Source organism: Rhineura floridana, chromosome 10 (genome assembly GCF_030035675.1).
Source record: "Rhineura floridana isolate rRhiFlo1 chromosome 10, rRhiFlo1.hap2, whole genome shotgun sequence".
Classification (NCBI taxonomy): domain Eukaryota; kingdom Metazoa; phylum Chordata; class Lepidosauria; order Squamata; family Rhineuridae; genus Rhineura; species Rhineura floridana.
The window spans coordinates 2,319,334-2,334,723 of record NC_084489.1 but is presented as its reverse complement, the minus strand read 5'-3'; the positions used below and the strand labels follow the sequence as shown (position 1 = coordinate 2,334,723).

The 15,390-nt window shown below is 41.0% G+C and overlaps 1 protein-coding gene across 12 annotated transcripts in view; it reads left to right on the top strand.

Annotated features, from left to right (window-relative positions):
* The window catches only part of SUN3 (Sad1 and UNC84 domain containing 3), a 72,457-nt gene that overhangs the window by 14,389 nt on the left and 42,678 nt on the right, over positions 1 to 15,390 (top strand). For 11 of the 12 annotated variants that reach the window (XM_061585791.1, XM_061585794.1, XM_061585793.1 and 8 more), the window contains 3 exons: positions 43 to 140; positions 1,166 to 1,256; positions 6,855 to 6,910. In XM_061585791.1, the coding sequence (XP_061441775.1) occupies positions 43 to 140; positions 1,166 to 1,256; positions 6,855 to 6,910 (245 nt within the window). The remainder of the gene's footprint in view (positions 1 to 42; positions 141 to 1,165; positions 1,257 to 6,854; positions 6,911 to 15,390) is intronic. The other variant, XM_061585799.1, reaches the window with a different exon arrangement.

Genomic DNA, 15,390 nt, shown 5'->3' with positions numbered 1-15,390 from the left:
CTCTAGGTGCCTTTTCAGTCTAACATGTTTTTCATTTTATAGTTTGTCCCAAGGAAAAAAATCATCTTGCAGCTGTACCAACAGCCACCCTCTCTTCAGTCATAAATGGAAATATGTGCTGTGTCCATGTCCACCCAAGAGTAAGTTCAATTGTAGTTATAACTCAGTTATAAAGAGCTTTTGCATTTTTTAATGACCTGTTACAGACCAACATATTTCCTTCACTGCTGCAAAATATATTTCAGATCTTTCAGTCTTGCTTAACAAACATAAAGGAGCTAAAGCATAACAGGAAAAATGCTTCAAAATTAATATAGTTCATCTATTGAAATACAGTCATCCCTTTTGCTCTCATCCTTTTATTCTGAAACAATAAGAACATAAGAAGAGCCTGCTGGATCAGGCCGGTGGCCCATCTAGTCCAGCATCTTCTTCTCACAGTGGCCAATACATTTGAGAAGCTCAAAAGCTCATTTTCTGACTCTTGTTCAAAAGTCATATTAGTCCACTAAAAACTGTATTTTCCTGCTTTCTCCAAATTTACTGGTCCCAGCTGAAAACTGTCCATTTTCATATCATGATGCATTTCCAGTGTTTCTGTAGGAGATTTTGTTGACATAAAGTTTCTTCTCTTTTGTTGCTAACTGAAAAATCTAATCTTGATTTAATGAGGCTAACAAACACCTAACTTAAACAGCTTGTTAATAGAAGCATGGGTTTAAAATGGAGAAAAATTATTTTAAAAGAATGACAAGGTTGCCTGTTGAAAAACAGATAAGTGCTAGATAAGGGGAATAAACACAATTAGAATTTCATATAATCAAGGATTCATTTGCTGCATATCAGCTACAAGAAAATTACATTTTGAATGCTTAGCACCCACTACAGGTTAGGTTTACCATATCTTATAGTATGTTCCAGTAATTTTCATTAGCATATAATGTAGGGTGTGATCCAGCCAAAGTTAAACACAGTCAAGTCCCATTGATTTCAATTTCCTGGGAAAACTGCCAACTATTGTGGTCCAACAAATTATGAATAAATAAATTATGAATAAATTTGACCAGTATCATCAAACAACATGAAACTCCGTAGCATGAGTTTTGTAAAGTCATTCTAACCATGTGTCACAGTGTTTAATTACCCTTTTATATGTATTTTCCAGAAAGTATCACTAAGCTCATCTGTAATTTGATAGTGCTAAGCCTAAAAACTCCATTTTGCTTACTGAAAGGAGTCTGCAGCATTTTATCAAGGTAAATGTGAAAAAGAATATTTTCTGAAGAATGGACTGGAAAATAAAATAAGGCCACAATCCTAACTCCACTGAAGTCTGATTCATGTCTACTCAGTAGCAAGCTCCATGGGTTCAATGGGACTTACGCCCAGGTAAGCGTGTAGTAGATTGAAGCCTTACCTAGGAGTAACCCCCATTGAATTCAATATGATTTTCTTCTGATGGTTAGGATTACACTGTACCACAGTACTTTTCAAATGTTTGTAAGTGGGATCCACAAGAACTTATTCAGTCTTTCAGGATCCATTGTAAACTAACTCCACTTCCTACACACACTTACCACAGTTGTGTATATGTACTCTGTGTGTGTGTGTGTACTGTAGATGTATGCCCGGGGGGAAAACCAGAAAAATTAGAGAGGGAATTTTTCTGAATTTTCTGGGGTTTTTTCCCAAGGCCTTCACATCTCTAATATGGAGGGCGGAAGAAAGTCCATCTCTTAAAGGGGCCACAGAAGAGTAAAAATGTTATCCTCTTATTGTGTGGACCATCCAGGAAAACGTAGGGAGCAGAACCCAAAACTTAAGCAGCAGAATTATCCTATAGTGCAGCTTAGAGCCAAACTAGATGTGATGTTTATAATGTGATTGGCCCTTTTGTGTTTTTTCATTACTAAATAGCAACTGGAGGCCCTAATCTGTATCAGGACCATGGTATGAGCTGGAGAAAACATAACTCTTTGCCATGGTGCTGATCTGGATTGGGGCCCATATTACTTTTTTTTTTTTGCATTGGGAGGAACGATCTCTTTGGTGCCACTATTACTTCCACCAATGTCTTTCCATGTACAAGCAGAAGCCCTTCGGAGGCATGCAAAGGTTTGTGCCATATGGTAGCACTACCAGCTGAAGTGATGCAGCTGCATTTGTCCCTTGCAAAGGATCAACATTGGAGCTGCATTGATGCAGCAGTACAAAGGGAGACTGAATAAGCCTGGTTCCCCAGTTTGAAGTCCTCCCCCTGTATGCAGGTATCCAGTGGTTAGCACAGGAATCAAAAAATGGTATTTGCACTTGTACAAGGCTTTGGATACTTTCATGCAGACACAGAGTTCAAATGAGGGGAAATGTGTTCTGCTATTTCTTCATGCATTTCCCTACCTGTCACTTGGTGTTGACAAGAAGCCAAGTTTTTAAAGGTATGGGGAACTTCTCCAGGTTGCAGCCTACCAACCTTATTTACTATCAAGCTAGATTTAACTCTGGGTGCCTCCAGACTGCCACTGTTTTATGAGAGGGATTCAAGTACATAACAGGAAACTTAGGTTTGCACAATGAAAGCACTCTGTCACCCTAGCACAACAAATCTACCATTTTTTAAAAAGCCAGTTAGGAAAGTGATGTGGAAATGCATTAAAAAGTGTGGAATGAACGGATTATTTAATGGGAAGATGTATAAAACCCTACAAGCAAATCAGAATGAATGCTCATTGTCATATTACTTTGCTGCAAACAAATCAGAATGAAAGCTCAATAATGACTGGATATAATACAATCTCTATATTCACTTACAGGGAAAAAACCTTGTGGTTTAAGAACATACCTATAGCCAATAGATATTTCTATCAAACTTTAAAAAGCAGGGAAATTGGGCAGCTATAGTGAATGCACCAGGGGAGCAGGAGACCTGACCTCCTCTCTGAAATATTGTACTGTCTTACAAATTTGTCAAAATGCAAACACAATTTGGGTTGGTCTTTCACAGTCCAATCCACGTCCTGTGTAGCCTTGAAGAATTTGGTAATGTCCCTCTGACCATATGGTGAGTAGGAACAACACCTGCCATCTCCAGAGATGGAGAATTACATTTTTGTATGTTTGTTGGTGTTCTTCTTTGCTTCTTTTCTGTGTTACTGTTTCTACAGAGAATCTAACCTTAAAAACTATATAATATATAATAATATATTATTCATTCTAGAAATCTGTTGCATTTTGGATACTCTGAACTTGTCAAGGATTATCAGTACCTCGGCACAGTCATTAACCAAAATGGAGACAATAGTCAAGAAATCAGAAGAAGCCTAGGACTGGGGAGGGCAGCTGTGAGAGAACTAGAAAGGTCCTCAAATGCAAAGATGTATCACTGAACACTAAAGTCAGGATCATTTAGACCATAGTATTCCCGATCTCTATGTATGGATGTGAAAGTTGGACCGTGAAAAAAGCGGATAAGAGAAAAATCAACTCATTTGAAATGTGGTGTTGGAGGAGAGCTTTGTGCATACCATGGACTGCAAAAAAGACAAATAATTGGGTGTTAGAACAAATTAAACCAGAACTATCACTAGAAGCTAAAATGATGAAACTGAGGTTATCATACTTTGGACACATGAGAAGACATGATTCACTAGAAAAGACAATAATGCTGGGAAAAACAGAAGGAAGTAGAAAAAGAGGAAGACCAAATAAGAGATGGGTTGATTCCATAAAGGAAGCCACAGACCTGAACTTACAAGATCTGAACAGGGTGGTTCACAACAGATGCTCTTGGAGGTCACTGATTCATAGGGTCGCCTTAAGTTGTAATTGACTTAAAGGCACATAACAACAACAGAAATCTGTGTCAAATTTATTTTTATTAATTTCAAGGCCTTTTTATTGCTCAGTGTCATATGATGGCAAAGACAGCCTTTTGTGTTTCAAACTGGAGGTTATTCTCTTTTTCTATTTTGGGTGCATTAACAGTTGAATCTGAAACTGCAGTTTGATGTAAAATCAGATGGATTACAGTATGTTGCTACATAAGCAATGACTCTGTTGGAAAAAACAAACTTGGCCTGCCCAAGATGCATGTTTTTAGCCTGCTATGCTTAAACTACTCCACTTAAGGAAAGGTGGGCATGGTCAATTAAAAGCATAGAGCACACTTAGAATTTTGCTAGAATATATTTCACCTCCCACTGTTTTATCTTGTGCAAACGGAGACATTCCTCATGTCCATTGGAAACTATTCTGCAGAATAGTCAGTGCCATTATTCCACAGTTGTTTTGGAGCTTTTTTTTAGTGCTGCAGGGTGTTGCTGTACTTCACATATTCGCAAAAAAAGAAGCAAAAGAAAATGATTTACTATAGGAAACTTCACTAAAATTGCAAAGTAAATCAAACATATTTAAAGTGACTATCTTAACTATATGAACTGTTTTAATATTGCTAAAACATGGTCAGCACAGCACATGTCTTATCTCTGTTACTTGGGCTGATTTCAGGTGTTGCCACCACTCACCATATGCTCAGAGGCACATGTTACCAAATTCTTCCAAGCTACACAGCAAGTGGATTGGACTGTGAAAGACCAACCCAGATTGTCTTTGCATTTTACAGATATGTAGGGCAGTACAATATCTCAGAGAGGAGGTCAGGTTCCATGCTCCCCTGGTGCATTCACTATAGCTGCCCAATATCCCTGCTTTTTAAAGTTTAATAGAAATATCTGTTGGCTATAGGTACATTCTTAAACCACAAGGTTTTTTTTTGCCTATTAGTGAATTTCTCTGCCTTTTAATCTGGGAGGTAAGAAATGGGATCCTGTCCAAGTTTGCTGAGAATGGATTGATCATTTGCATGCTTATTGAGTTCAGTGAGATTTACTCCCCTGCAATCATGCTTAGGATAGGTGAAACTAACCACGGGATGGGGAGGGGAGGAGGGGAGGGGAGCAGGCAAGAGGGGGAGGAGAACAGGCAAGAGGGGGAGGAAGAGTGCAGGTTTGATCATTTGCATGTTTATTGAGTTCAGTGGGATTTACTCCTGTGCAATCATGCTTAGGATAGGTAAAAGTGACCATGGGGAGGGAGACCTGGAGTAAGCAGGGGAGGAGGAAGAAGGAAGAGGGTAGAAGAGGACAAAGGAGGAGGAGGAGAGGGGAAGGAGGGGAAAGGCAGGTCTGATCATTTGCATGCTTATTGATGTCAGTGGGATTTACTCGTAACCATGCAATCATGGCTAGGATAGGTAAAACTGACTGAGGGGGAGGGGAGAGTAGAGGGAAGGAGGAAGGGAGGACGGGAGCAGAAGGCGAGGATTGGAAGGGGAAGGGGAGCAGTTAAGGGAGGGGAGGGGCAAAAGGGAGGAGGAGGGGAGGACAGGTTTGACCATTTGCAGGCTTATTGAGTTCAATGGGATTTACTCCCATACAGTTTTGCTTAGGATAAGTAAAACTGGCCATGAGGGAGGGGGAGGGGGAGGTGGGGGAAGGGGGGTTGAGAAGGGAGGGGTGGGGAAGGTGGAAGGAAGGGGCAAGATGAAGGGGATAGAAGGGAGGAGGGGAGGGCAGGTGTAACCATTTGCATGCTTTTTGAGTTCAGCGGGATTTACTCCTGTGCAATCATGCTTAGGATGGTTGAAACTGACTTGGGGCAGGGCAGGGAGGGGAGGAGGAGGGCAGGACGGGGAGGAAGGGAGAGGGTAGGAGATTTGATGGGTGGGCACTGGGTAGAGGGGAAGCCCCTTTCCTTTCCAAAAGGAAAACATTGTGAACAGTATCATCCTTTTTCACGGTTCTCCCTACCTTTTTATTCTACAGCAGGCACATGTAGCCTCCCACCCAAATTTGAACCAAAGCTGTCCCTGGCCACATCCACAGCAGACCTTTATTTCACTTTAGACAGTCATGGCTTCTCCCAAAGAATCCTGAGAAGTGTAGTTGCCCTGTTCCCTTCACACAGATTCAATCAGAGTGGCTGACTGTTAAATCACTCTGACGACTGGATGAATAGTGGGGAATAGGAGTCAGGGGAATAGGAGTCTCCTCTCAGCACCCTTCACAAACTACACTTTCCAGGATTCTTTGAGGGAAGCCATGGCTGTCTCAAGTTAAATAAAGATCTGGTGTGGCTGTGGCCCCCTGATTAGGCAAGCGCATCAGCTGTGTCTGGCTTTCAGAACAGTCATAGTTGGTTCTTACTGAGCATGCCTGATCTTATCATTGAGTTCAATGCTAAATTTCTTTAATTAAAAATCAGCCAGGCTTTTTTTTTTTACTTTTAAATTGCAGAAGATGAAGGTCAGAGTATGGGGCAAGGTCAGTAATAGGATTACAGGTACTCTAACATGGCTGATTTTTAATGAATTTCAACAAATTATGAGAATTCTAACAGAAAAAAATCCAAAAGGGGTCTCTTTTTTCTCTCTCTCTTGTCACACTTTGAACCCTCGATTTTATCTGACTGTTTTGTGTAGCTCCATGAACATTTAGAGGGTTATTAAACAAGCGTTTCTGAGTTCAGGACTACAAGTTTTGTAAAGTGTTGTTTTGAAATGAGTTTATGGGAAGCATTAGAATGGCATGGAGGGGTATTTTCAATTTAACATTGTGGAATGCGAAAAATCCATGCTGACTAAGCTTTGCGGAAGAAAATCAGGATGAAAGCTCAGTAAATAAGTCATCGAGAGGAACCCTCTGTTAATGAAACTGGAACCAAATTCTTTATGCCTGAAGTCAGTAAATGGCTTCAAGCCCATAGTGGAACCAACAGTATGGGTTTTTAGGAGTATCTAGCTAAGCTCTTTGTTCATAATTTTATATGAAATGTGAGAATCATTGTTTGCTGTTTTGCAGGGTGAGCTCTACTCAGAAAATTTTGTCTTGGGTCATCCTGTTCCTATTATTTTTTGGTGAGCTTCCTCCTTTAGCACTAAGTATAAAATAAGTATAGACTGAGGTATTTCAATAAAGGTTTCACTATAACTAGTGTGCATTATGGCTTGCCATGTTTGCAAGGACATAAGTCTCACATAATTCAGTGGAACCTACTGTAGTAACCTGTGCATATTTATTGAGAAGTAAGTCCCAGCAGGCCTTCCTACTAAGCGGCTGAGGATTGCATCATTAATTTCTTGCAAGTACACTATGGATACTAATCTTAAAATTTGGAAGGCACAGAGGACTCTTGTCACTAGTGATGGGGGAGAACTTCAGTTCAGTTGCATTTGAAGCCATTCTTCAAAATTCGCACTTATCTGAACTTTGCAATGCAGTCCTCCAATCAATGTTTACAAAAAGGCATATATTAGGGGAAAGTGTGCATAAAAATGAATATATTTACGAATAGCCAAAAAACCCTTGCAGTTTAAGAACATACCTATAGTGTAACAAATATTTCTATCAAACTTTAAAAAGCAGGGATATTGGGCAACTATAGTCAATGCACCAGGGGAGCAGGAGACCTGAACTCCTCTCTGAGATATTGTACTACCCTACAAATTTGTCAAAATGCAAAGACAATTTGGGTTGGTCTTTCACAGTCCAATCCACTTCCTGTGTAGCTTGGAAGAATTTGGTAACGTGCCTCTGAGCATATCGTGAGTGGTGGCAACACCTGCAATCAGTCCAGATAACAGAAAGAAGACATGTGCTGTGCTGATCTTGTTTTAGCAAGGAAGAAGCGACAATATTAAGATAGTTGATGTACTTCAGATATTCACTTTAAATACGTTTGCAATTTTAGTGAAGTTTCCTATGGTAAATTATTTTGTTTTGCTTCTGTTTCTGTGAATATGTGAAGTACAGCAACACTTTGCTTAATTTACACTAAAAAACTCCAAAAACAATTGTGGAATAATGGCACTGGGTATTCTGCAGAATAGTCTCCAGTGGACATGGGGAGTGTCTTAGTTTGTACAAGACAATACAGTGGGAGGTGAAATATACTCTAGCAAATTTCTAGGTGTGCTTTATGTTAATTGACTATGCCCATCCTTCCTTAAATGGAGTAGTTTAAGCATAGCAGGCTGAATACATGCATCTTGGGCAGGGCAAACACCTAGTTTCATTGCTTAAGTAGCAACATATTGTAATCAGTCTAATTTTACATCAAACTGCAGTTTCAGATTCAATTGTTAATCATTAATGCACCCAAAATCGAAATAGAATATAACCTCCAGTTTGAAACACAAAGGCTATCTTCACCATCATATGACAATAATAAAAATACATTTGACACAGATTTCTAGGGTGAATAATGAGAGAGAAAAAAATCTAGGTTAGATTCTCTGTAGAAACAGTCACACAGGAAAGAAGCAAAGTAACAAGAACACCAACAAACATGCAACAAATGCAGTTCTCCATCTCTGGAGATGCAATCCTGATTGCAGGTGTTGCCACCACTCACCATATGCTCAGGCACATATTACCAATTTCTTTCAAGCTACACAAGAAGTGGATTGGATTGTGAAAGACCAACCCAAATTATTTCCATTTTTACATATTTGTAGGCCAGGTCTCCTGCTCCCCTGGTGCATTCACTATAGCTGCACAATTTCCCTTCTTTTTAAAGTTTGATAACAGGAATATCTGTTAGTTATAGGCACATTCTTAAACCATAAGGTTTTTTTGCCCATTAGTGAATTTCTCTGCTTTTTAATCTGGGAGGTAAGAAATGGGATCCTATGCAAGTTTGCTGAGAATGGATTGATGATTGCATGCTTATTGAGTTCAGTGAGATATACTCCCGTGCAATTGTGCTTGGGAAAGGTAAAACTGGTAACGGAGGAGGATAAGGGGGAAGGAGGAAGGGTAGACTGGAGTAGGGAGAGGCGGAGAGGAGGGGAAGGGGAGGGAGGGGAAAGGGGGATGGGAGAAGGAACGAGAGGGGAAGGGCAGGAGGGAGATTATAGGAGCGGAAGACGAAGGGGAGGGCAGGGTTTTTTTTGCATGCTTATTGAGTTCAGTGTGATATACTCACATGCAATCATGCTTAAAAAGGTGAAACTGACCACAAGGGCAGAGGATAAGAGAAGGAGGGGAGAGGGGGAAGGAGGGGGAGGGCAGGTTTGGTCATTTGCATGCTAATTGAGTTCATTGGGATTTACTCATGTGCAATCATGCTTAGGATATGTGAAACTGATGTGGGCGAGGGGAGGGGAGGAAGGGTGTGGGTAGGGAGGAAGGTGGAGGGGAGAGAGAGTAGGGAAGGGAGGAGATTGGGGGGTGGGCACTGGACAGAGGAGAAGTTTCTTTCCTTTCCAAAAGGGAAACATTGTAATCATCATTTTTCAGGGCTTCCCCCCTTTTTATTCTGCAGCAGACATATTTAGTCTGCCACCCAAATTTAAACCAAAACTGTCCCTGGCCACATACACATCAAACATTTATTCCACTTGAAACAGTCATGGCTTCCCCCAAAGAATCCTGGGAAGTGTAGTTTATGAAGGGTGCTGAGAGTTAGGAGATGATCTGACAGAGCTGCAATCCCTAGAATTCTCTGGGAAGAGGGACTGACTGTTAAACCACTCTGGCCACTGGACCTCTGTCGGGAATAGGAGACTCCTGATTAGACAAGCCAAAGAGCTGTTAGGAGTTTAGAACACTATCAGTTGGTTCTTATTAAGCATGCCTGCACTTATCATTGACTCCAATGTTAATTTTCTTAATTAAAAATTACTTTAGTCTTCTTGACGTTCAGCTGTAGTTTTGCTTTTGTGCTTTCCTCTAACTTTCATCAGCATTCGTTTCAAATCATTACTGGTTTCTGCTAGTAGAATGGTGGTATATGCATATCTTAAATTATTGATATTTCTCCCTCCAATTTTCACACCTCCTTCATCTTGGTCCAATCCTGCTTTCCATATGATATGTTCTGCGTACAGATTAAACAAATAGGGTGATAAAATACACCCCTGTCTCACACCCTTTCCAATGGGGAACCAATCAGTTTCTCCATATTCTGTCCTTACAATAGCCTCTTGTCCAGAGTATAGGTTGCACATCAGCACAATTAGATGCTGTGGCACCCCCCATTGCTTTTAAAGCATTCCATAGTTTTTCATGCTCTACACAGTCAAAGGCTTTGCTGTAATCTATAAAGCACAGGGTGATTTTCTTTTGAAATTCCTTGGTCCGCTCCATTATCCTACGTATGTTTGCAATGTGATCTCTGGTGCCTCTTCCCTTTCTGAATCCAGCTTGGACGTCTGGCATTTCTCGCTCCATATATGGTAAGAACCTTTGTTGTAGAATCTTGAGCATTACTTTACTTGCATGGGATATTAAGGCAATAGTTCGATAATTACTGCATTCTCTGGGATCCCCTTTCTTTGGAATTGGGATGTATATTGAACGCTTCCAGTCTGTGGGCCATTGTTTAGTTTTCCATATTTGTTGACAAATTTTTGTCAAAATTTGGACAGATTCAGTCTCAGTAGCTTGTACTAACTCTATTGGTATGCCATCTGTTCCTGGTGATTTGTTTCTTCCAAGTATTTTAAGAGCAGCTTTCACCTCACATTCTAAAATTTCTGGTTCTTCATCATACGGTTTCTCTGTGAATGAATCTGTCATCCTGGCATCTCTTTTATAGAGTTCAGTGTATTGTTTCTATCTTCCTTTTATTTCATCTCGGTCAGTCTGTGTTCCCCTGTTGATTATTCAACATCCCTACTCTTGGTTTAAATTTCGCTTTCATTTCTCTCATCTTTTGGAATAGGGCTCTTGTTCTACCCTTTTTGTTGTCCTCTTCTATTTCTATACAATAACTATTGTAATAGTTCTCTTTGTCCCTACGTACTAGTTGCTGTATTGTTGCATTTATGGTTCTGACTGTGTTTCTATCTCCTTTTGCTTTTGCTTTCCTTCCCTCTTTAACCATTTTAAAGAGTTTCTTCAGTCATCCATTGAGGTCTTTCCCTCTTTTTAACTAGAGGTATTGCCTCCCCACCCCCCGTATTGTTCCCTGCATTGTCTCTGACTTCACTCCATAGTTCTCCTGGTTCTCTGTCAACTAAGTTTAAAACCTCAAACCTGTTCCTTATTTGATCTTTATATTCTTCTGGGATGTTATCTAACTTGTATTTTGGCATTATGATTGCTTTGTTGGTCTTCTTTAGTCTTTACTCTGATTTTCTATATGACCAGTTCATGTTCTGTACCACAGTCTGTTCCTGGTCTTGTTTTCGCAGAAAGTATGGAGCTTCTTTCTTCTGCTACCAATTATATAATCAATTTGATTCGTATATTGACTGTTTGGTGACGTCCACGTGTACAATTGTCTTTTCGATAGCTCAAAAAATGTGTTCGCAAGAAACAAATTCTAGGCTTCACAGAATTCAATAACTCTTTCTCCTGCTTCATTTCTTTCTCCGAAGCCCCATTTTCACACAGTTCCTAGTTCTTCTCTGTTCCCTACTTTTGCATTCCAATCCCTCATGATAATCAGCACATCTTGTTTTGGTGTGTGATCAATTTCTTCCTGTACTTCTGCATAAAATCTCTCCAATTCCTCTTCTTCTGCATTTGCTGTTGGAGCATAGACTTGGATGATGATTAATCTCATTTATATCAGACCTTGCATTGTAGCTCCGAATTGCTTTTGCTACATCACTTCTCACTATTAAAACAACCCCATTTCTTCTTAATTTCTCATTTCCTGCATAAAATATTTTGTAGTTGCCTGATTGAAAATGTCCAATTTCCATCCATTTTAATTCACTCATGTGAAGTATTGTAATGTTGATACATTCCATTTCTTGCTTGACAATTTCTAACTTTCTCTGGTTCATGCTTCTCACATTCCATGTTCCTATTGTGTACATCGTACAACTCCGGACTGTCCTTTCGCATCTGTGCGCATCAGCCTTTGGGCTTCCTTTCGGCTCTGACCCAGCTGCATCATTAGTCACAGCGCTACTCATGCTTGTCCTTTGTTCTTCCCCAGTAGCTTGGTGAGTGCCTTCTGACCTGGGGGTCTCATCTTCCAGCACTATCTCGTGTTGCATTTTGGATACTCTGTTCATAGGGTTTTCGTGGTAAGAGATATTCAGAGGTAGTTTACCATTGCCTTCCTCTGAATTTGGATGCATCTTAGTCTGGTGTCTTAGCTTTGACCATTCTGCCTTGGGTGCCCCTGCTAGGAGTCTCGCCTCTTGGTCTGGTCTGTCATAATTGCTCTCAGCTTCTTCAACACTCTCAAACCCCCTTACCACATTAAGGTGTGCATCCTAGAGGAGGGTATTTTGTGTATTGCCATGAAAATTTAGAGGGTTGTTAAGCAGGTTGTTAATTCAGCATTTCTGAATTCAGGACTATAAGCTTTGAAAGATTTTGTTTTGAAATGAGTTAATGGAAAGCAGCAAAATGGCATGGGGGTGTTTTAATTTTAACATTGCAGAATGCAAAAAACTATGCTGGCTATAGTATACAATCACGCTTGTGGCTGTATAGCTAGTGAAAGTAGCACATTATATTAGGAGAAATTGCTTACAAAAATGTGTAGATTAGTCAAAACTATATATAAAATGTGTGTTATATTATGAGAAATTTGCACTAAAGTGCTGAATTATTTTTATGAGGATTTATTTTTTAAATTTGCAAATTGCTATAGAAATGTGGAGGACTGACTTTGAGATTGGAGAAATGAAAAAGAGCCAGTGGTGTAGGAGAGCCAGTGTGGTGCAGTGGTTAAAGTGTCAGACTAAGACCTGGGAGACCAGGGTTCATATTCCCAAGGAGCCATGAAGCTCATTGGGTGACTTTGGGCCAGTCACTGCCTCTCAGCCTAACATACCTCATAGGGTTGTTGTGGGGATTAAATGAGGAGGGGGAGAACCATGTTTGTATGCCACCTTGAGCTCCTTGGAGGTAGGATATAAATGCTAGTTGTTATTAACACCAACACCAACACCAAACTCCTCTTTCTATTCCTACTTCTCACCTGTCTTTAAATGTGTTACCTGTTTCTTATATTATTTACAACATATTTCATAGAGCAGTAAATTGAAAGTTGGATTTACCATGAAGTGTCCTTCTGGTCAGTGGAGCATACATGAATGAGGTAACTCCTCTTCTGGAGGCAGGATCAAATGTTTTGAATCTAAAAAATTGCTGTGATGAGCTGGAAGTGGAGGGAGCCTTCCTATAACTGCCAGACATGAATAACGCCTCAAACAATGGCCGATCCACCCAAACTGGAACTATATACAGAAAAGAGCATTAAATATCAGAGTTATGAGAACAGGGTTGTCATTGGAAGCCCTAACTGACCTATCCAGGGTACCACACAAACAGGTTGAGAAAAGCCCTCCCTGCAGGCTCTCCAGATTGCTTCCCCACAGCTATCTTCTAGGGGGCACAGATGTGTAAACCTGTGGTAGTGGCAGCCACCATATACTGAGTGAGCAGTGATGGTCACTGGAGGACTTCTGTCTTTTGCCTGGTATGCAAGCACAATGCACTCCCTGACTCAGCTGCTGATAGTGGATTAAGACACCTACTTACTCTGGGCCTCCTGCTTGATGGAGACAAACAAGGATTCTGTTTTTCTAATGGGGTCAGTGCAAAATAAGTCTAGATATCTAGATAGATATCTAGATAGATAGATATCTAGATAGATAGATATCTAGATAGATAGATATCTAGATAGATAGATATCTAGATAGATACATATCTAGATAGATACATATCTAGATAGATACATATCTAGATAGATACATATCTAGATAGATAGATAGAGCCTAAATAAAATAATAAATGAAAAGCTATGGATACTCTGAGGACCCTCCTGTTGTCCAGCTGCTTTCTTTTTTTTATGCTAAACTGGGTGGGGACAGAAATGGGGTAGCATGATGGCCTGATTCCTATGAAAATCGGAAATTTTACTTACCTTGAATTGCTGTTTGCAGACTGGAGTGAAGGACACTCTGTTGACTGGGATGATCCTCCCCCTGGGAATGACAGACAGGGTCTATTCCAGTCTTCTGCCTTCTCTGCAGGGGGAGGAGCCATCTCTCTCATCAGACTAATTGGCAGAGCAAGATGACTTAAGCCCTAAAACACAAAAAAACACCAACACATGGAGAAGAAAACCCCATAACCACAACTACAGATCACTAGGCTCAAAAACCACTCACCTTAATGAAGCATTTGTGTAAGGGGTGTGAAGAAAGCACCAAGCCCCTGAGACTGGCCAAAATGCTGCTGAGCACTGCTGATTGGCGGTGCTGCAGCTCAAGCCTTTCTCCACTCCTGCCCGGAGAAAACCAAGCAGGTCCTTAACATCCTGAGATGTGGGGTCCATCCTTGACATGGCGCACCCAGGTAGAAACACATGCCACAAAGCCAAGTACACCTTATTAGTGGACACCTAGAGGGAGGACAGCAGGGTGTCAAGACACCCCCCCAAACCCAGCTGCCTCAGCCACCCCTTTCAGCCTCCAGACTGTCACCTGGAAGAGGTCTGGCCAAACCAGGGCCTCCCTCCCCAGAATCCTCCAAGGCTCTCTCACAGACAGGTTGAGTAGATCTGGAAACTTATGGGTGCTGACACCAAATAAAGTGTTAGCAGAAATCACTTCTGCCCTGAATTGATGCACCCTTTGTAACACAAGATTACAAACTTTGAATCAACAAGAAGGGAGAAAATGCATAGAGGAGCCCCTTGGGCCAGGTCACCTCCAGCACATCTACCCCCCAATGCCAAAGCATGAGAAATCTTTTTCAGAGCATCTTTGAGGGACTTGGAACATCGTCCACTGCTCTCAACTCCTCAGCCTACAAGAAAATTGCCTTTGCAAAAATGGAGGATGTAGCAACAGCCCTGAAGGCCACTGCATCAGTCTCAAAACTACACTGAAGGGCCCCCTCAACATGCTTGTCGCAAGGGTCCTTTGGACTTCTGAGGGAATGGCAGCATTAGATTCACAGACAGGAATCTAAGGCTTGTGTCACCTTATCAGAAAGAGTATTTTGGTGCCTGGTAATCTTGGGAACTTATTTGGATCTGTTTGGGCATGCCCATTCTGCATCCCAAATCTCCTCAATGGACTGGTGAAAAGGCACTGTGGCTGGAAGGGAAAGCCCTATTGGCCGGAAGGGAAAGGAGTGGTTTTGGCCCCATCAGATACAGGCTCTTCCTCTAAAATCTGCACCCACTCCTGCCCAGTCTGGACTTGCAGGGCACTGGGTGTCTTCTAATGGGGACAAGAATGAGAAGAAGAGGAAGTTCTAGATGAAGAGGACAACGGCCTCCTAGTTTTTTGTGTGCTTTCTATGTCTCTTGTGATTCTTTCGAGTTGAAGAGCACCCCCTTTCAATAATCATCTGAGATGGAGTAGAATGTGAAGGAATGGCGTCCCTGAATTCTTGAGAAATGCATGATTGCAAC